Consider the following 21,395-nt stretch of genomic DNA (forward strand, 5'->3'; position numbering starts at 1 on the left):
TATTTAACAAGATATTTTTTTTATTGTACTGTTTTTTCAAACTGTGTCCCATTATATTTACAACCCCTTGAATGCATGGCCCAAATCTTCATTTAAGTATTATTATCAGAGCAACACACTTTCATGTTTTCCTTATTTTTCCTGTATGTGCTCAGCTTACACTGCAAATATCATGCTGCTCCAAAACAACATAAATGACAGTATCTCACTGTTATGTACAATAACGTCATGAATGAGTTTCTCTTGCCAGAATGTCTGAATTCTGATTAAAAACATTATTTCTATTAATACCTACAGCTGAACTGCAGTTAGTAAGCAGGATAGATGAGAATACTTCTGACATATACTGTAGTTTGCGAATTATTATTTATTATAGTTGTAAACAGTAATATGAAAATAAATGGCTATATATCAGAAAAGGTGTCAAACATTCTGGCACAGGTTTAGTTATGCTATAGCTAAGATCTACTTATTGAAGTCATTCAGTAAACAGCTACAATATTGACAATAAGCATAAACATTGACCACACTTCAAATATGCACGATACATGCATGGTGTGCTTACACATGCTCCCACACACACCCTCTCAAAACTGTACATGGATTCACATTCACCCTCTTTCATACAAACAACAATGAAAACAGAAGCAACATAATTAGATAAGAAAACACTGGAATACATACATATTGGGTGATACAAAATAAATATACAATTAAAAATGTATACAACATTTCAGTATGTTCCACTGTTGGTGATCATTGACAGGAGCTTGATTGAAGAAGCTTCTGAAGAGGGGAAAGCGTCCGTTCAGTCTTTGCTGTAAGAGTTGATTCTCTCCTTCTGCCGCTTCATGACCTCCTGCAGCTCCGTGTCTCCTTTGCTGTTCTGCAAAGGAAGCGTAAGAAGACTTTTTTTATTTATTGTTTATGAATTTTTCTCCTTTAGTATTAGGCCAAACTGCTGTTTAAGGATTCCCTTATTACAAAGAGAGACACAGGACCACAAGCTACTCAATAAACAATCTAGTGCCTTTTTAAGAAATGCTCTGTTTAGATGTGAATCTAAACTTTTCTTACCTTGGCCTTTATTACAGCATTTTAAAACAAGGAAGTACACACAGTAAATGATCCTGTCTGCTTTTGAGGAGATTTGAGGATCACACTGGATAATTAACGGAAAGGTACTTAGAAAACCATATGTTTTGTGTTGATAATATAAAAAGACAACAATTCATTACATGGACAACAGATTGACTTAAAAAATAATATTTAAAAAACAGAAGTTGGTCAAAGTGAGTTGAAACGGTAAAGGTTAGAAAGAAAATTTGCATAATCCTAAAAAATGATTTTTATAAATACATGACAGGCTCTAACTCCTTATCCTGGGCCAATACTTTTAATAATGTTAGGCTTTAAAATACCAAATATCTTTCTTTGTCAATATTGTTTTTGTCCCCTCCATATTACTCTAGACCAGTCTGCTTTGACTTAGTCAGGACTCATTGCTTCACCCTGATTTGCTAATTAAAACCACAGGTGATTTTTTTACAGTTTAAGATCTTAAGTTGTCACTCTCATGAGTTTCTCACAAAGTGTGTATGTAATACTTGTGATACTGTATCATGTCATTTGCCAATTTGTTGCAATTGCGTTTTGTGAATTTATGAATCTGCATAACTGCGGATTAATATGTCATTATCCATGTGGGAAGCTGTTAAATTGTCAACGAATCCCACCTAGTCAGTTCTGACCTGATTATAATATGAGGATGACTCTCAGCTGAAACAAACTTTTAGTAAAGTGACTTGTCTTAACATGCCCTGAAAGACATTGAAAGCTGAGACAGGATGGTATTATTCAGATCTAACAAACACGTTTTGCATTTGATACAAGTGAGTTTATATTTTGTTTTGGTCTAACCATAAAAGAAACGGCTTTGTCGTAACAGGGGTGTTAGCAGTTTGCGTGCATGTGTGTGTGACAAACCTCCAGCAATTCTTTCTGCACTGTGATCTGAGAGTTGACACGATTTCCTTCGTCTCCACACACCGCCTTCAGCTCCTCTTTGTTGAGGGAAAACAGCTGTGCTCCAGTCAGGATTCCCAAACATTCAATGGTCCTGTGGAAAGTCAGGAATCTCATTATATATGAATGTAATGTAATTCTAAATGTATACATAGTCTCCGATAGTGAGTTGACCATCCAAAAAATATCCATAATGGCATTTTTAAGACACAGATGTAAACAACAGCAACAATGATGAACTGATTCTCATTGGTGTCGGTTTGGCTGATGTTGCGCATAATGCCTCATTGGGGTTTTAAAGGATAAATTAAGCCGAACCATGAGTAAGGTTTTTTCAAATACATGTTCTTCCTAATTAATCCTGAAAGCAGGCATAACTATCACATTTTATGACAATCAATCCAATATTTGTTGACACATTTTAGTCAAAAATAACCTTTTTTTTATTGGGAGGGATGAAACCCTCTTTAATGGTCACACATGCAGAGCACACAGTGCACACAGTGAAATGTGTTCTCTGCTTTTAACCCATCCTAGTACCATGAGTCTAGTGCTAGGAGCAGTGGGCAGCTATTGTACAGCGCCCGGGGAGCAATGGGAGTGAGGGGGGGAAGGGGGATGTCTGGTGCCTTGCTCAAGGGCACCACGGCAGGGCAGGAGGTGAACTGGGACCTCTCCAAGTAGCAGTCCACACTCCATATTTAGGTCTAGTCGGGGACTTGAACCAGCGACCCTACGGCTTACAGTCCAAGCCCCTACTGACTGAGCCACTGCCGGCCTGATGGTAGTTTCAGAGGAAAAGTCCGGATATCAACAACGTTTTTTTTTTTAAAACATGAAGGTATTTTAGAGGAAAAGGTATTTGGATTTCCTGGATAGTTGAGCATCGGGGGTGACTTACGGTTTCGAGAAACCTTTTGCGCTGAGCCACGCGGTCACCTGCTCTGGGGTTGATTCAAGGTTGAGCGGTACATGAATGCTGGTTGATCCCACCCCACGGTACTTTTTGACAGCCGGCTGGTTTTTGTTATGGATTTTCTCCAATAACTCACTTTGGACCTTCTGCATCTCTTCTGCAAAACACAAAAATGATGGTAGCAGACATTAGAATCAAGCAACCATTACTCTTATCTGTTATTCTTGGATCTGACTTTGTGATGTTTGTATTCACTCACTTTGATCAAAGGGTTTACCATGTTTGAAGCTGCTTCCAGGGCTCAGAGAACTAGGAGATGTCGTCCCGTAGCCCTAATGAACACACACACAAATACACACACAGCAAATATACAGTTCATGAGAAAGCCACCGCAGCCACTATTATTCCAAAACAGGTTCTTCTCTCTCTCACTGGTGGTTGATACATTTTTGCCCTGAGGCCAAAAGAGAAACTATGTGTGTGAAAGAATTTGGCACCAGGAAGAGTAGCTGCATACAGTATGAGAAGGGCGTTGGTAAACCTGCATGCAGCGTGATGATTTGTCCTGTAAACAACAACCTGTATCTAGGCTTTTTACTCATCTGATTATTTTTTTGAAATCTCTGTTATGTCTCTTTATTATGTCTTCTTCACTTCACATGTGTTATCTGTTTGTGTCCTTATCATCCCTTTTACTTTTAACCCAGATGTTACACTTCCTAGCCGCGTAACAAATGAATAACAAGCAGTGATAAGAAACCTTGACCTCTCCTGTTCCCATCACAGAGATGAAAACTGACAATTATATATTAAGTATAATAATGTGAACTCAACTATTCACTCATTATACTTATTTTGTTAAAAGAAATTGTTGTCAGTATTTATTTTTGTTTATTAATTTATCTTCTTACTGATACTTACTGTTATTGCATTATTACCATGTGCTGTTGTTACACTAAAAATGGCTCCACTCCCGGACAAAATAAAGGATGATCTAATCTTATCTAATCTTAGCTCATTTGATCTAATCTTAGTTTATTTGATCTAATCTTAACAACAAGCCTGAAGTTGTGTAGCTGAGATAAGGATGGTGAAACGGATCATGTCCTGTTGCTGCATTTCATTCTATTACCTACATTTGTTTATGTGTAGCTGCAGGAAAGATTGCCCGTATGAACGCTTCAAAAAACACCACACAGCTACAAAATCCACTCAGAAAGGTCAAGCATGAATTTTAACAAAGTAATTATAAAAGTGGCCAAGTGTTATGCCTGTTCCTCTTATAATGTACTGTTATTGCACCACTTGTACACTACAACAGGTCACCTGGTTATAGGCAGCTTCTGAGTCCTCGATCTTCACAACTTCCAGGATGTTTGCCGGGACATAGCCTGCCTGACCGCTGCGATTTCGTAGTTTCCACCACTGTTTGTTATCCTCTATCACCTGCAAGACACATTTCACATCTCAATCCAGTCCATTCAAAACTTGAAAGCAAGTCCTTAGTGTTGGAACTGACATCGTCATGCTTGAGGACTGCACATATCAATTCGTTCACAGCTGCATCAGCATTTTGTTTACATTTTGAACACATGTCTTTGTTTTTACCTCGAGGATTTCGTCCTGCAGCACCGACAGCTCGTTGGCATTCCGTGCTACAAAGTGGTAGTGAATTTTGGCATGTTTGCGGGTGGGGGGCATCCCGTTGTATGACCTGTTAAGAAACATTGTATCCTCTTATTTCAGTTTGAACGGTTTATTGAAATGTATGAAAGAGACAGCAAAATGTATGAAGGACTTTATAACTTACCCATTTGACGAGTTTGAGGAATGAGTTCCATAATACTGTAAAAGCAGAGGAAATTGTTACATTTTTCAGGTGTTAGGACCGGCAATGGTAGCCAAATCCACAGACAAACAAAACCCTTACATCCTCAGCTGAGTGTTTTTTGTAATCGGGGCTGGTTGGAGACCCCGGTGGCCCCTCAAGTCCTTCTGTCTCCCACGGGGCCATCCTGAAGTAGTCCGCTGGCGGCTCCCAGCCATTACGAAACTTTGGGTGATAAGGAGGAGCGCACTGGTCCCTGGGCCACTCCGCTCTGCAGGAAGAGGGACAGGAGGGTCATAAGGTGAACTTTAAGCTACACATCAACACCACAGAGCCATTAGTAATTATGCACCCAAGTGTCCTTGCTCCCAATGGTCAGGCCAGTGACGTCAGGGTGTGACTTTGTGTGTGCACGAGAGGCAAATTGTAAAGCACTTTGAATAAAAGTTGTATTTAAATACACTCATATGTTCACCTAGGTTTGTTCCATCCATCCCCCATTAGCTCAAAGAGGGTCATCTCTTTGGGGGTGAGGTGTCCCCGCAGGAAGTCCACGGTTTCTTTGGAAAGGTGCGGGGAGATTACTGAACGCACCAGTTCAGGACTTCCATAGCTCTGCAACACCTGTGGATGCATCCAGAAGTTTATTGAACAATTACATTAAGTGCTTTTCAACAATTTGGTGAGAAGGCAACTTAATAAGATATTCCAATTCCATTATTATTTGTTTGCATTCAGAAGATACAAAAGTAATATATATTGGGTGAAAAGAACAGCAGCAAACTAAATATATATATATATATATATATATATATAAATATATTATAACCCTATGTTAACGCATCACAAATATCTGCATCTTATTTACATTGCAAAACAATTTAAAACCGAATACACATGTATCCAAAGCTTCTGCATGTTGGGATCTATTGTTGAGGACAGCTAGAGATCAACTTTGAATGATACGGCTACGGCTTTCTCTTGGTCTTATCAAGCAAATCCATGCTGTCCAGAGGTTACTGCACCATATCACCTGGCAGAGCCTAATGACTGCTCTGTGTTTCTATCCAGCAGTATCGAAGGTGTGGCCGTACACTGAGGCTTGGGAAACCGGCTTTATGTAAGTGTGGCTGCACCTAAATCAGAGCTGAAAGCTACGTTGCTCCAGTCTGGTGTGAGTTTAACAGAGCGACAGTGGGTGTGGTGCCAGAAAAAATGAAAACAATTGGAGGAATGTCTGATGACAACAATGCAAACCCTAGACGGCTTTGATTCTGTGTATTTAATAAAGCTTCGTCAGATGTGCTTTCTGGCCCAGTCAACAAAGAGGTTATCTAATGAAATGAGTAACTTATTTATAGAGTATGAGATGATCGTCCTTATAATGCTATATCCACCTGTTTGACATTAGACACTTTTTCCACATATGTGCAGCTCTTACCAGCTCCAGAGGGCCGAAGAGGAAATGAACCAGCTCAGACGCACTTGGATTCTGTATGTGCTTCTTCAGTTTGGCCTGCAGGGGGCACAATGACAGATGCACAGTGAGAAAGAGTTGAAAAGAGAGAAAAACTGATGAACAAAGGTGGAGAGGTTAGGAGCTGTGATATCTCACCAAGAGGTTGAGGGCCAGCTTCAGTTTCTGCAGGCTATCAATAACCTCAGCTTCAGAGGGGGGCTTGGCTCGCAGGGTCAACATGCCCTCTGTAAACAAGCAGAGCAACAATGACCACACACAGACTCCAGAGTTACCGGCCCTCCATGCAGACTTATTACAGACTGGATACAGGTTTCACTTTATGGCCAAGGTTTACAGAAATCCTATTGTTTGATCTCTACTAAAGCTTGCAACTTTTTATTACGGTTAGTGGTACACTTATGGTTAGTTATAAACAGCTTTACAGCTGAAAACTTCACCTTGACCAGAGAGAAGAAGAGAAAATGTGCTACATCAGGGTTTCTAATGTTGTATGACTCGAAAGGTCCTAAAATTCACATAACCACAGAAACCAGAGACATATACCTCAAATATAAATTGTTCTTTTGAATTGTAATTTTAGGTGCATGTAAGTTCCTTATTACATCAATTATCATAAATCAGACCTAATAAGTTAAGTTTTAACTTACGTTTACATACAAAAAATATTCTCTATGTCTCAGTGGTCAGGGACAACACACACCTGTGTTGTCTATTACCAAATGATTTGTAGAAACACAACACGTCATGTATGTGTGTTTGCGCCTCACCATGCACATACAAAACAACACATCGATGTTTGGCGCCACATGTATGTATGTTGAAATAAAGACACAGCATCACAGCACTGCCAGTTTTGGTGGTTAAATATTACTCAGCAATATGTTGTAAAAATACTTTGCACAGTTATAATTTGGGAGAGCAGTCGATAATACACTTTCACTTCATAAACATGTTGTTCCAATCTTTTGGAATTGGCAATATTTTGACTTTGTTGGTCATAACCTCAGTTATGATGAGTATTGTTTTACTTTAAATAACTCCAAACTGGTCACTGCTACCACACACACAAACATCACTAGATGATGGTCCTAGGCCGCAGGACACAAGAGGGCACAAACATGGTGACGTGAGCAATATGAACATATTGTCACTGCATTCCTGCCACCGCATGAAAGAAGAAAGGGCGACAGACCTGCTGGTCCTTTCTTCTTATTCTTCTTACTCTTGTTGCGGTGGTTGAGCTGAGAAAAGGCATCATTTGCCTTTTGCAGCCGTGCCACAAAGATCTCTATGTCATCCAGGGAACAGTTGAGGATTTGCTGAGGGAGACAAACCCTGAGGTTAAGTATGATTAACATAGCATTATGAGGCTGTGTAATGTACTCACAGGTGTCAGTGTGGATAAAAACTCTCACCACATCCTTCTCAATCCGCTGAGCCAGCTTTTCATGTGACTCCATGTCATTTTGTCCAGATGCTCGTTGATCTACATTTACACACAAAAGCTCATGTGAATGCAACTATTGAATAAAATGTGAGCATGGCATGTGAAAGGAGATTTCTTTTAAGAACCTGTCCAATTCTTACGTTGTGTGTTTGAGGCTGCCACACGTCCCTTTGCAGCGGGTGAGGGGCCCTTAGGGACCGAGGGGGGGAGGATGCTTTCTCTGTGACGCTTCATTTTCTCCTGGTTCACCCTAGAGGAGGAGGCATCGAGAGATTAAGTTAGCTAACTACTCATTAAAGGTCAGTGTGTGTGTGTGTGTGTGTGTGTGTGTGTGTGTGTGTGTGTGTGTGTGTGTGTGTGTGTGTGTGTGTGTGTGTGTGTGTGTGTGTGTGTGTGTGTGTGTGTGTGTGTGTGTGTGTGTGTGTGTGTGTGTGTGTGTGTGTGTGTGTGTGTGTGCGCGTGCACCACAGTTCTCACTTGAGAGTCTGAAGCCTCATTTTCTTTCCATGCTTGTTGTCTCCAATGGCACTGTCTATATCAGCATGAACCATCTCAGCCTGAAGGAAATGAGGAGAGACACAGAGTCAAACTTTAAGAACATTTGTAGCTTCAAGGCCAACAGCAGATTCCCTGTCAGACGCATGTAACCCATCTAGGCCTTAGAGATCAAATTACGAAATTGCAATGTCAAATGAAATGCTAAACTTTCGAAGTCTAATATCTCAATGCAATCTTATCAGTAAAATCCCCAGTAATGATTAATTCTACATTATTCAAAAAAGGAAAAAACAATCATCATTTTGGTAATAGGCTGTACAAACCAGCCCTAACCCTGTGTCTACGTACATATGACTTGTGATGCACTCAATAATGCTTGCTCATAAAAAGTGTGAAATAATTATATTTAACTGACTACTATTCACATAAAGCCAAAACCAAAATCAATACGATGTTTTATTCATTGCATATAAAATGGGTATGGTGCTCACTCATTTGACTTTTATATTTGTTTGTATTTAATATTTGAATGTATTGTTGTATCAATGTGTATGGTCTGTGGTTTGGTCTGGTCACTCGTGCAAAAGGGATATTAATGCCACTGAGACTTTTACCTAGTTTGATAGAGGATAGTAAAGATAAGAACCGTTTTGATATTCATTTACTGAAACAGCGCAATATGTAATAAACCAAAGTTTGTTATATTCATTCTCGTCAGCTTTTATGAGCCTGATATAATGATCGACAGTCTCTTGTAAACTATTTCTTTGAACTTACCAGTAGTGTTTTGAACTATAGAAAGGCAGTGTCATTGCAGGAAGTTATAGTATTAAATCCTTTCAGGGATGGATCTTTTATTGAACAAATATAGTTTAACAAGTCTTGTAAAAATGTAAAAGGATACACTCTAGCACACTGCCACAAACTGCACTGAAATCTGACCTGGCGCTCCAACAACAGCAGCTTGGATTTACGACGACATCAAACACAAAGCCAGCCGATCATGCAGAAATGATAAAGGACGCAAACTGAGCCGAGGCCGCGGCATTAAACCCAGACTCACCTCCACCTCGTCACAGTGGAAGAAGTGGATGTCAGGTTTGTGCTGCTCCTTGTCCTGACACACCAGCAGCAGCACAGAGGGGTAACGTGTTTGATTCAGGACCGCCTGACTCATGTGGATGGTCGGGAGGGGGAAGTTCTCCAACTCTTCCTGCATCACAACAGAATAATGGTTAGAGAGGAAGAGGTGGAGGCAGAGAGAAAGCAAGATAACATCAGAATAGGCAAAGTCATCCGTAATGTAAAAACAAAACACTAAATAGTTTTGTAAAAGTGTTGAGAGATGAGAAAATTAAAAGTACTATCAACTCTACTGTTACCTTTGGACAAAACTGTTTCCTCCTGCTTTAAGTCTTTATGCTAAGCTAAGCTAACTGCCTATTGGTTGTGGCTTTATATAAAGCAGATTGTATCAATATCTAATTTAGCAAATAAGATCAGAACCATTCCTTTAAATGTTATTCAATTAGTGAATCGACACAATCATAATATTGTCATACCGTATGACAAATACATAGAAAAGGTTTTTAAAACTTAAAGAGGCATCTTTGCAATTCAGTACTGTAAGGTTACAATATAGGGGGACTTGTAAGAGACAGATTTCAAAAAGTTTTCGATGCACGAAAGGCAAATAAATCCTGACTTTAGCTCCAAAACAATCTGGATAAAAACATTTGCATAATGGGAATGTAGTTCAATACAATCCAGAAGAACATCAAAGCAACGCACAGTATTGAAATGGTTGCATGTAGGTCACTATCGGCATAGATTTTTAAAGCACAATATAACTCAACCATTAAAAAGTGGAGTAACACCTTTAGCCATAAACTTCAACATTGTATTTCAATATTTTTATGAATATAAATGTTATACCTTTTTATGTATAATCAGTGCTTATGAATGTTATTTAGAGTGAATATGAACAAAACATGTTAAAGGTGGGGTAGGTAAGTTTGAGAAACCGGCTCGAGATACACTTTTTGTTATATTCCATGGAATGCTCTTAACATCCCGATAGCAATGAATATCTGAAGTGCTTTGACAAAAAATCCATAAAAAAATGTCATCTGTGGAAGCCATAGCACTGTAAAAAGCACGACCAATCATTTTAGCCGGCCCCGCTAAAATAACTGGATGGCCTACCTGCCTGTCAGCCTTCCATCTGTGCACAAACTTATCTCGTGCCCTCATTGGTCATGTGCGCGTTCGTGTGTGTTGGAGGAGGGGCTCTGTAAGGAAGTGGCAGATTTTTTCCGGTTGTGTATTTTCAAATTCTAGCGCACTCGAGCAGGTTTCTCCAAAATGACCTACCCCACCTTTAAGTTATGTGTTCGCAAACACATGACTGTAAATGTGAATCTTATTACATGTGAACATATTGCGATTATGTACTTAGTGTGTGGACAGAGTGAAGCAGTACCTGTGTGTCACAGTCCAGCAGCCGGACCGCCTTGTCAGTGACCTGCAGGAGCATCTCCTGGGTCCAGATTTTGTCTTTTGAGTCCAGAAAGTCTAGTTTCTTGACGGCATCGTCCACTGTGACGATGGACTCTGTCTTGTCCATAATGAACGTAGAAAGATGCTGATGAGGAAACAAAGAGTTGGTAAAGGAAAACGATTGGTTGTGAGGTGAATTAAAACACAATGGCTCTCTAGAAAGTAGGAAATGTGTGCTTTAGAAAATTGGATTGACAAAATGCACATTTAAATAACGCTTACGTTATAGTTTGATATTTTGGGAATTATACATATTGCCTTTCTTGCAGAGAGTAAGATGAGAAAAATTAGCACAACCTGCTAGCTTAGCGTATCAAAAAGACTAAACACTATGGGAAACAGCTAGCTGAAAAGATCTTAAACTCACTCATTAGCTGTTGTTTTAAGTAACACATCTTCTCTACTAAATCTCAGCATGAAAGCAAATAAGGATAATATATTTCCCAAAATGCCAAACTATTTCATAAACTGTAGGCTGTATTTAGATAATTTACCTCTAAAAATACTTGGCATTTATATGGCTCTATGCTGCCAGCTTGGCTGTTATTTTGAGGATTAGCTGCCCATGTGTGATAATGGCAGGCCTCTAAAGAAATATAATTTGCACGTACACAGGACTAACGCTATCCCTGACCCAACGCACATCTCTGCCCAGAGTCCTTATTGCTTTATTATCAAACCTTCCCGTACATGAGATGCAATCAAGACATTAACGACTGTGTCAACTTTTATCTCTGGCCAGAAGAACAATAAACCCTCACTTAGGGTAAGTGCTTTTTTCTTTTTATCATGAGGTTCAATTACCCATTTTAAATTATAAATCTGTACAGTTGTAAACCTCAGGTACAAGATTTTCTATCCTTTTTTGGGTTGTTGTCATTTTTTGGCAGTGTACAGTATGAAAGGGAACGTTGAGGGAGGAATGAAACTAAGATCTACGGCTGGATTCAGTTTAGAGACATAATGCGTATGAGGTTTAAAACTACTGGAATATCCGAAAGAGAACTACAATTTTTATCTAAGTTGCTCATTTATATACATATGTTAAAATTCACTATCAATGATTATTATTTTATATTACAGTCAATTATATGGAATAGTAAATCAAAAAATGTAACTATATAGAATAATAAAAGGTGAAATTCAAATGAGATTTCCTATAGAAAAAAAACGAATAAATATAAAGTGTGTTTAAGTGCCATTTACTTCCAGTTATAATAACATGGATTATATATGCAGTACATCAGCTTGAATACTTTATTCATCTACGTTGTGCTTTTTTCAAAACTATTTTGAAAAAAAACAGGAACGCTCAAAAATACAACAAACAATTGAAGCTACAACGCTGATTAAATCAAAGATTTGTTTTCATTTCCGGGCTCTCAAATGTGGAGAAAGACAGCTTTTCTCAGTTGTTATGTCATATTTAACTAAATACATATGAGTTTTAAGAGGACAAAACATGACATTTAAATCTGCTCCATGGAAATGTTTTACCATTTTCCATCTTTTATTTAATTTGATCAATTGGTGGATTTAGAAATACATCTGCAGATTGATCGATAATGAAATAATAATATTTTGCAGCCCTATAAACATAACTTTAATCTTTAGATAAACACATAAGGAGCAGATCTTACCTCGACATGATACTGCGACGTCTCTTGCATTATATAATTGGAGTTGGAGTACTTTTTCCTCTGTTCTGTTGATAAGAAAAAAAGACATAAAAAGTGAAAATCCAACAAGTCCGCCTGCGATCTTACTGTCAATATAACTATGTAAACAGGTAACAGTGACACTGACCTAAACTCCACATGTTGCACGTTTCAGCAGACCCAACAAAAGAAATGAAGCTCTAATGTCGAACACACTGAAGAGACCCAGCAGGGCAATAAGGAAGTCATAAGAACACGTAATGCGTTTGTTTTCATGGTTCAACTGGAGACTCCCACTCAATGACACTGTTATGTGAAATGATAATCACGTAAGTATTGCATGTATAATAAGGTGATCATTTAGAGGGTATTTTAATGTGTATTTTACAAAAATGCAGTTAAAACAACAGCATATTTTCTCTTCAATAAATGAATACCTACAGTATATATACTCCAAATATGAAAACCACCTGTGATACATTTTGTGTCCAAGGTCAAATGAAAACCCCATTCTTAGGTTTTAATGAACACATCTCATATCATAAAGGTTATATGACTTGATTTGCCCCTCTAACTTGTTTGCTAGCCAGGCTGGCATTAAATCTAGCTTTATCTGGGCACCAATTAGAGGCAGAGATTTACTGCAGGGTCAAAGAACGTTGATGTAACTTCTCGAAAGCACCATGCTTCCTCAGTGCACTTCCTCGTCTGGGGCACAGCATTATAAATTAACATGCATAAACTTCAAGCTGGTACAAAAATATATAATAGACGCAGGTGAGAGTGTCGTGGTAAGCAGCATGGTGCATGTAGTAAATTATTGTTGTCAGTGCTACCAGTGTTTTTAATAGAGAAGACAATGATGCCAGAACACTCCGCCAAATAAAGATGCACTCAAGACATGTTTTAAGACATAAAATATTTGGTATGGTGACAAAACCAAAAAATAAAATAAAGTACATACGCACTCTAAAAAGCACATCTGGTCCATTTATAAATCCAGCAGTAACACAATATTGATACAATCACCTATAAAGTTAGTTTATATGGTGGAGTAGTAGGCAAACAATTGCTTATTTACACATCCAGCGGTTACGGAGCAACATTATCATTCATTCGCAGTCGCGTTTCTGTCTACCTGATGAATGTTGGACCAACATTTACTCTCTTATAGCTCTTTACCAACTCCAGTGAGATATGTCTCTTTAAAGCAGCTAAATGCTTCACAATGTTCACAAGTGAGTTGCTAACTATTCTTCTTTCTGCTGGTTGGTGTACATTGCCACATTTTAAAGAAAGAATAATAAAGAAATCTATTATAGCGGCTTGAAAGATTGAGATTTTAAACTACGTGGCGACACATTAAGAGTTTAAATAATGTCACCTTAAAGATGCCAGTGTTCACTGCAGTGCATGTACTGTTGGCTGAGGCCATTTTCTTTCAACAGGCCAACGCTAATGAGTGTGCCAATGTGCCCATTGACCTATTTACCAGATGAATAGTCCGCAGGTAACAATTACTGCTTAATGAGAACATGTTCCTACCCGCCAGATCTCGTATCAGATCTCTTTCTGTCCCCAACCCAATAAAGTCAACAAGCTGATGCCACACAGGTTTTTTTCTCCACACAGTCATTCAGTCTCATTTCACTAGATGGGCTTTATGGTGAAACGAAAGCTCTGCTGTTTGTTTGGCAATTGAAAAAATACGTGTTAACCATTTGTTAATATTTTCCATTTGTTGATGATTCAGCGAGGTTTTAACATCCTGGATTTGGCTCGGACTCTTTCATGAGAACTCTTTCGTGTTCTCAGCATCTTTTCGTCCATGCGGTATCTAAATTACGCTAGTAAATTCCTGCTATTTCCTCTCGGCTGATTCCTTCCTGCTTGGCTTTCCACAGGTGAAACATAAGCGTCATGTGTCGTACTGAAAGTTGAGCTCGCCCCATGACTTATTGATGGCCTTTCATTTATGCCAATCAATTCACAGCTCTGCAACAGCTTGCAAGAAAAGCCACTTAGCTGCAGATGGTCAGATCCTCAGAGCTCTCCAGAGTCATTGACCAGAGATAAACATGGCTGCTTGGCGGACTATCAAACCAATACATGGCCGAGATCAATCTATCCATATGACCTCAGCTTTAACTGCTCTTTAGACTGAGATCTGGTATGTAAAATGACTACACCCAAAACAAAGACAGTGGATATAATGTCACGAAACTGAAGTGTTTGCAAATGTTGTTTGTTTAATGAAAAAGAATAAAATCTTGTATCGCAACATCAAAAGGCTGAATAAGCCACCCCGACGACTCAAACAATAAGGAGTGTGCTGCTGTGTACACAAAGATGTGTCCGCATGTCGCCAGAAAGTATGACCTCAACACACATCACAGCCAACAGAGAGGTCCTCTCAAATATATGAAAAGCAAATCTAAACAAGGAAAGTAAGATCCGCTGCACGTACCAGTATTTATCTTTAAAAAAACACTGATAACTCTGCTTTAATAGCAATAGAAATGACACTAGGTATCGGATCCATACAGGGACAAACATACACAGACTTCAAAAGGTAGGATGAGGTCAAGGTGAGATTTTCCACCAAATATTTCAGTAATTTAGCCAAAACATATTTTACCTGACAGAGACCTGTTCCTCAACAACAAACCGAGAAACTTAATAAAGCTGATGGAGGGTCTGAAGTCCAGGGATGATGAATCTGATGTGGCACCTCTCTGCCCTGAACCTGCTGATAACACATCAGGTGGGAGGACCTGTGCATCATTTGCATCAGTTGTGTCCTGCACTGCAAGGTGTGAAGGACGAGGAGCTTTGCATAAGGGAGATTGGGCAGGGACTTTAGCTGTTGTTCCTCTACCTGTTTATTCAGCAGCAGACCTTTATCTATCCAAATATCTCCTACTGTTATGGTGCCCCATTTGGGACAGGCCTGCTGCTATCACCCTGCAGTCAGAAGGTAGTGGGGACCATCTGCCACACCAGATTAAACCAGCCAATGAAAAACAGCAGAGCCTGGTCACACATACTACAGCCGGTTATTTGAGTGGGTGTGTCCTGTGGCTATTTGGATGAGTTGCAGGACAAACATATTGTATAGACAACAAGGTGCACAGTCAGATGCTTTGGGAACATGTTGCATCGCTACAATACCATAATGCGTCATTTGAAGCCAATCTATATTTGGAACAGTGCAGCCATGCACGGGAGCAGATTGTCCCTTCATACTTTAGGTTTCTATCTGGACCTATCATATGCTGTACAATGTTCCTCTCTGTGGGCAGAGTGGAAGGAGGTGCTGGCCGGAGCCAGTGAGCTAATGTCTGAGGCAGCGAAGGGAGGACCAGAAGGGAGTCCGCCTCTTCCTGTCCACTTTCAATGCGCCTTTTATTCACCTGCAAATCACGGGCATCCCCACCCTGTTCCAACCACACATTAAAAACAGGCACACCCTACACTCCCTCTTAATGCAACAGAGCACATTTTAGTCTAAAATACACACACACACACACACACACACACACACACACACACACACACACACACACACACACACACACACACACACACACACACACACACACACACACACACACACACACACACACACACACACACACACACACACACACACACACACACACACACACATACACGCCCTAGCAAAAGTATGCAACATGCTAAAATAAAATGTAATGTTATGCCAGTCATAGTGAAGTCATAACAGTATTTCTGAATTACATCACATGGATGAAAGATCAGTGAGGCAGCCTGACGATACAAATGGAGCCCTATAATAACACAAACATATATTTTTGACTCAAAATAACCACAAATACTGAGAGCCAGACAGCATGATAATACATCTGCTAATGTGACTTCAAACACACAACCAAAAGCCTGATGCTACAAATCCAAGCATGCTCTGGAGGTTAAGCACAAACCTCTGGTGGTTTCGGCCCCCCCTCCCATGTTACTCAGTGTCTGACAGAGGTGTCAACAGGACGGGGCCCCTCAGCGGGACCTTGGCCCCCTCTTATCAGTGTGTGTGTTTTGGGGAGAGGACTGTGATAGTCCTGCGAGCCCGGGGCCTGCAGCAACAAGCCGCAGGGAGACCGTGCTGGATATCCTGACAAGTTATCCGCATAAAAATGAAATATAGTTGTGTGGATCAAATCAATAAGTGCTGATCCACACAGATTGACTGTTCACAGTTTGGAAAGATGTCACCAGAGCTGGCTTTATATTTGACAAAGATGGGCGATTTACATTTTAAGTGAGTCTTAAATGTACTTTAGCTTAATTAAAAAAATGTGCAAAATCAAACGAGAGTGAATAGTGTATTTGTTGGGGACTATTTTCAAATGTGGATCAATACACAATCGGTGCCTAAGAGAATATTAACGTCCCAGGACGATGGGATTGAGTCAAAAATAAAAAGGTAAACTACTCAAGCTTTTTTAGTTTTTAGACAGAAATGTAGTTCTGTCTCTGGCTTTCATTAGTAGATGAAAATAATTGTTAATATCATTTCATAGTTTTTTTTTACAATAACACAATTGTAGAATATTGTTTTTCCTAAGTAAAGCAAGAATAATGGGTGGTGAACAACACATCGAATACCATTCAACATAGAGCAAGTGTTCCTAAAACTATTTCTTGACAATTAAGAGTTACAATCTCCTTAATCATGAGCTGTCAACCGTAAACAGTCTGTGTTGACTCATGCCACAAAAAGAAGGGCAGGTGTTACTGCAGGTGAAGGGCATGTAAAGGCAAAGTCTTGAAAACAAGCCAACATGAAATACTCCCTCTGACAAAGAAAGTAACTTCCCAGCTCCATGCAGTCACTCACCATAGAGGGCCTTGGCGCTGATCTTGCTGTCCGATCTGGCCACTCCACTGAAATGACAAGAAGAGGAGACGGGGTTACGCTTCATGCTCTTCATCAAACCCTCTGAAACTCCCACACTGTTACTTTCATGAACCTTTGCCCACAAAATAGGAGTGATATATGGAGAGAGCAGACTGTCCAGCACTGGGTGAGATTAGCCTGAGATTCTGAGCATATGGACCAGCCGGGGAAAGAGAGCGAGAGTGGAAAAGGGAGAGAGGAGGGAGAGAGAGAGAGGATGTGTGCGGGGCATGGAGGGAGAGCCATGAGCCCAGGCAAAGCAAACAATTCTCAACAGAGCCGCTCTGTACCCGAGGTCCCTGACCCACACCACCTTCTACATACTAGGTTAGTGATTCTTCCTCACATGTGTGACAGTAACACAGAAAGGTATACATGTGTGGGGAAGCAGAAAGGTGTGCGACACTCACTTGGCCTGGCTCGACGGAGGTCCCTGGGCACTCATGATTTAAGACATCCACCTGAGGACAGAAACAGAGAGGATTAAAATCAGATAAAGGAAGAGAGTGGGTGTAAATGAGTGACTGAGAGAGGGAGGTGGCTGGTTTCCACCCAAACAAACATTTATTATTTATCCTTTAAGAACTTTAAAAGCCTGTTGAATCAGCTATTCTTCCCTTTGTCTCCCTCTCTCTCTCTCTCTCATTTCGGTTTGTTGATTAAAGCTTATAAAGCCAAATGGACCACATCAAGGTTGTAGAAGGTAGGAAACGTTGAGGCGTAGTCTACTAAACAGCTTGTTCTTCCACTGTGTGGAGCCAGGTGTCGGCCCTGGACTGCTGGTAGTCAGGGGAATTCTCTGGGACAAAGGCAGACAGCAGGCTGATATGTGCTGTGTAATAAGATCCACTTTATGTTGATGACTATATCTGCGTAGCTTCTATTAATTCATTTGGTCGGTTTTAGAGTCAGCAATGCTCAGTATTTGATCATTAACATCAAGTGCTACATTTAAATCTGCTAACGGGAGCAGGAAATGAGAGAACTGAACCCTCCCACACCTTCCGTCTGACTTGTCTGTCAAGGCATGTTGTGACAAGGTTATGTAATCAGGTCCGCAGCACAACGTGGCTAAACACCCATGGACCCTAAGGGGCAGTTACACAACAGGTTGGGCTCTGATTGGTTTTCAAACGATTATTTATATTATACAACCAATAATAAGTGGTCATACGTTAAAGTGAATTGTGCTTACACTGGTGATAATAATCACCTTCTACCTTGGGTGAGTTTTAGATTCCAAAGGACCATGTATCCCTTTAGGCAACCTGTTCGGTTTGTATTATTAATTGGAGTTTGGATCCTATGTCACCTTTTAAGTGTCCTGCAAAAACAACCGGCAGGATAGTGACCTTATGACACTGAGCATGCCTCCCGCAGTAGTCTTCCAACCAGAGTCTTACTACGTGCACATCACAGCGTTATGAGACAGCCATTTCCTCTGAAGTATAAAAGCGTTTTTGCATAACAAAAGTAAGAGTAAATTAGATTAAAATGGTGTATTAAAGATGTAGGTTACAGGTGAGGTGCGGTCACTCAAGCTTATCTATGCAGCAGATCATAAACATAATCGCCCTTTGCAGATAACCCGCTCATAACTCCTGCAGCAAACAGAGGCTAAATCACAACAACAGCTTTCTCAGATAGTAACCAAAGTAAATGCAAACAAAGTACGATTCTGATTTCAGATCCACACATGTAGCTCACTGATATATACTATATGCAAACAGGCAAATAAAACAAATCCTTTTACCATTTACATTAGTATGCCTGCAGAAAAGATATACTTCCTCTTTCTGCCCTTATCTCTCTAGCCATCATCCCTCCGTGCTATTGTTCCCAGCTCTGGCCCGCAGCCAGGTTTCAGGAGGGAGGTAGCAGGACAGGCTGGGTGTCATGTGTTGTCACCCTCATGGCGAGAGGCTCTGCACACACCTCTTTTCCAATCAGCTTCAGGGGCTTATTGTTCAATACTGTCAACCCTTTATTCAGATGTAATCACTTGTTGGAAGAACTACAATTACATTCAATTGAAGTGTGCAAAGGCTTGTTTTAGACGTAGACTCATACATTCCTGCTTATTTAATTTGATCTCCATACTTGAATGGAATGAGGTGAGACAAGTAAGGTAAGTCATATGTAGGCTGCCTCCTGTGACAACAAATCATTTGAGAGTGAGGAAAGTAAAAGCGATTACTTCTGAATCCTGGTTCAGCCCCATCTTTTTTCAAATGTTGAGTATAATTTTGGATCATTACACATAATCTAATCATCCTCAAAAACAAGTGCAAAATATCAGTCTTTATATACATCAATAACAATATCATAAATCAGTGTGACATATCAGATCATCTCTGGTTATACTACAACTTTCAACCCGTCAAGTTTAGCAACCCTGACAACATCTTTTTTACTGGATATGGATTGTGAAGTCAGAGTTTGTGCTCACAGGACCTCATGATCGCTGTTTTGGATGACAACAATCTGGCTTCAAGTGTAAACATGTCAAAGACTCTGAGCAGGAAGTCTAAAACACGTTAATGCTACATAATAACTCTGTAAGAGCAAAGGAGCACTAAACATTTAGTCTCCCAACAAAAAGTGCTCTGACAAAAAATAGAAATACATCTACAGACCTAAAGCTTAAACTCAGGACTTTAGAGAACAGTAATAAAGACTAACAAGAATCACTGCTGACATGAAGTCAGGCAAGTGTCAATTAAATGTTATCCAAATGTTCACTTCACAATGACATTGCACAAAACACAGACTATTGGGTCAGGAGAATATGAGGTCCCATGAGGCTCACACACATTTCTGGCATTGTTATACTACAAAAAAAATACTGACTCTGATAGCTTATTTAATGTCTCAATAACATGATATCGCTCTGATATGAATAATCAGAACTTTGCTTTATGTTCTTGAGTAAGCATTTTGTAAGATAAAAATGGTTATCGGCTTGTATTTTATTTCATACGCCATGTAGCCATCTGGCTGAATCAAAGTACACTTTTTCGAGATCTGTTGATGATTTTACAGATTCATTCCGGGTATAAAGTTCTCCTTATCTGGGCACAGAGAGCCAGCACAGTTTGAAATCAGGTCACGTGCATCAGATCCCTTTACTTCACATAACATCCATATAAATCTCTCAACACTTCGAGAACAACAATCAGTGTCAGGACAAAACACTACTGACAAGACTGTGAAATAATCACATTGATGACTGTTTCTAATGTTAGTGGTAATTGTGTAGTCTTGAGGTTATTCCTAAACTTAGAGAACCCAAATGAAAGCCCAGTCCTCTCATTACAGGGTAAAATTATGTCATTAAGGCTGAGGGTGACATCAGAATTAAATGTATGGTACAGCATCATGATGTTTTCTGCTCTCCTGCAACAAGCAGAACCAAGTGTTACGAAGTTACAATTTCCAAGTAGCTTGAAAACTGCAGCCTTGATCACAAAACATATCGTTTTAGTGCTGATATTTAATATCTATTAAGAGAGATTTCATAACACAAAATATATTTCATAAAAGATAATCTATATAAAAAAACAATGCAACCTATTTTAAACCACAATGAAGTCATTAAATCTCTCAAAAACATAATTTTAAAACGTTAACATCGATTAGGCAACTCCAGCTCCTGGATGATGAAACTTCTGTCAGTGAGTGGAACTTGTGTTCAGATTTGTCAAGTGGGAATCAAATGTATGCGCATAACAATAAAGAAAACAACGAAGGTAAACAGACAAAAAGAAAGCGACAGTATACATTTTACCCCTCGTATGAACTCACAGTGGTGTTTTCGGGACGGGATGCTCAGAATGACAGCAGTGGTTGAGACAGCGCCGGAAGCTTCAGCCTGCCATCACATGCCGACAGGACAGGAAACTCCGCAGGAAACTGTAGATATTTGCAGCCGCTTGTTTTGAAGTAAAACCGATGAATTCCTGGACTGTAAAGTAGTCGTCCTGTGTTTGTGAGTCAGAGTGACAGCGCAGGTGTTTGTTGCCGGTTTGCAGTGACACAGTTGCTGAGGAGT

The 21,395-nt window shown here is 39.8% G+C and overlaps 1 protein-coding gene across 4 annotated transcripts; it reads right to left on the reverse strand.

The window, feature by feature from the left end:
- Window positions 1–2: 2 nt before the first annotated feature.
- On the reverse strand, window positions 3–21,395 carry eps8l2 (EPS8 signaling adaptor L2). 4 transcript variants are annotated; one of them, XM_079681462.1, is made up of 21 exons: window positions 21,149–21,395; window positions 17,755–17,805; window positions 17,285–17,331; window positions 12,394–12,458; window positions 10,677–10,838; window positions 9,258–9,407; window positions 8,174–8,253; window positions 7,837–7,946; window positions 7,665–7,735; window positions 7,442–7,568; window positions 6,385–6,473; window positions 6,211–6,285; window positions 5,245–5,393; window positions 4,872–5,040; window positions 4,752–4,786; window positions 4,550–4,655; window positions 4,268–4,387; window positions 3,201–3,273; window positions 2,927–3,098; window positions 1,987–2,119; window positions 3–886 (listed from the first exon to the last, which is right to left on the reverse strand). In XM_079681462.1, exons 2-21 carry the CDS (start codon window positions 17,787–17,789, stop codon window positions 809–811), a joined length of 2,046 nt encoding a protein of 681 aa, XP_079537588.1. In that variant the 5' UTR covers window positions 17,790–17,805; window positions 21,149–21,395; the 3' UTR covers window positions 3–808. The 4 variants fall into 4 exon arrangements, with proteins under 4 accessions (XP_079537588.1, XP_079537589.1, XP_079537587.1 ...); XM_079681463.1 differs by lacking the exons at window positions 17,755–17,805; window positions 21,149–21,395 and having other exon boundaries at window positions 7,472–7,568; window positions 17,285–17,499; XM_079681461.1 differs by lacking the exons at window positions 17,755–17,805; window positions 21,149–21,395 and having other exon boundaries at window positions 17,285–17,498.

Source organism: Notothenia rossii (assembly GCF_949606895.1).
Source record: "Notothenia rossii genome assembly, chromosome: 5".
Lineage (NCBI taxonomy): Eukaryota > Metazoa > Chordata > Actinopteri > Perciformes > Nototheniidae > Notothenia > Notothenia rossii.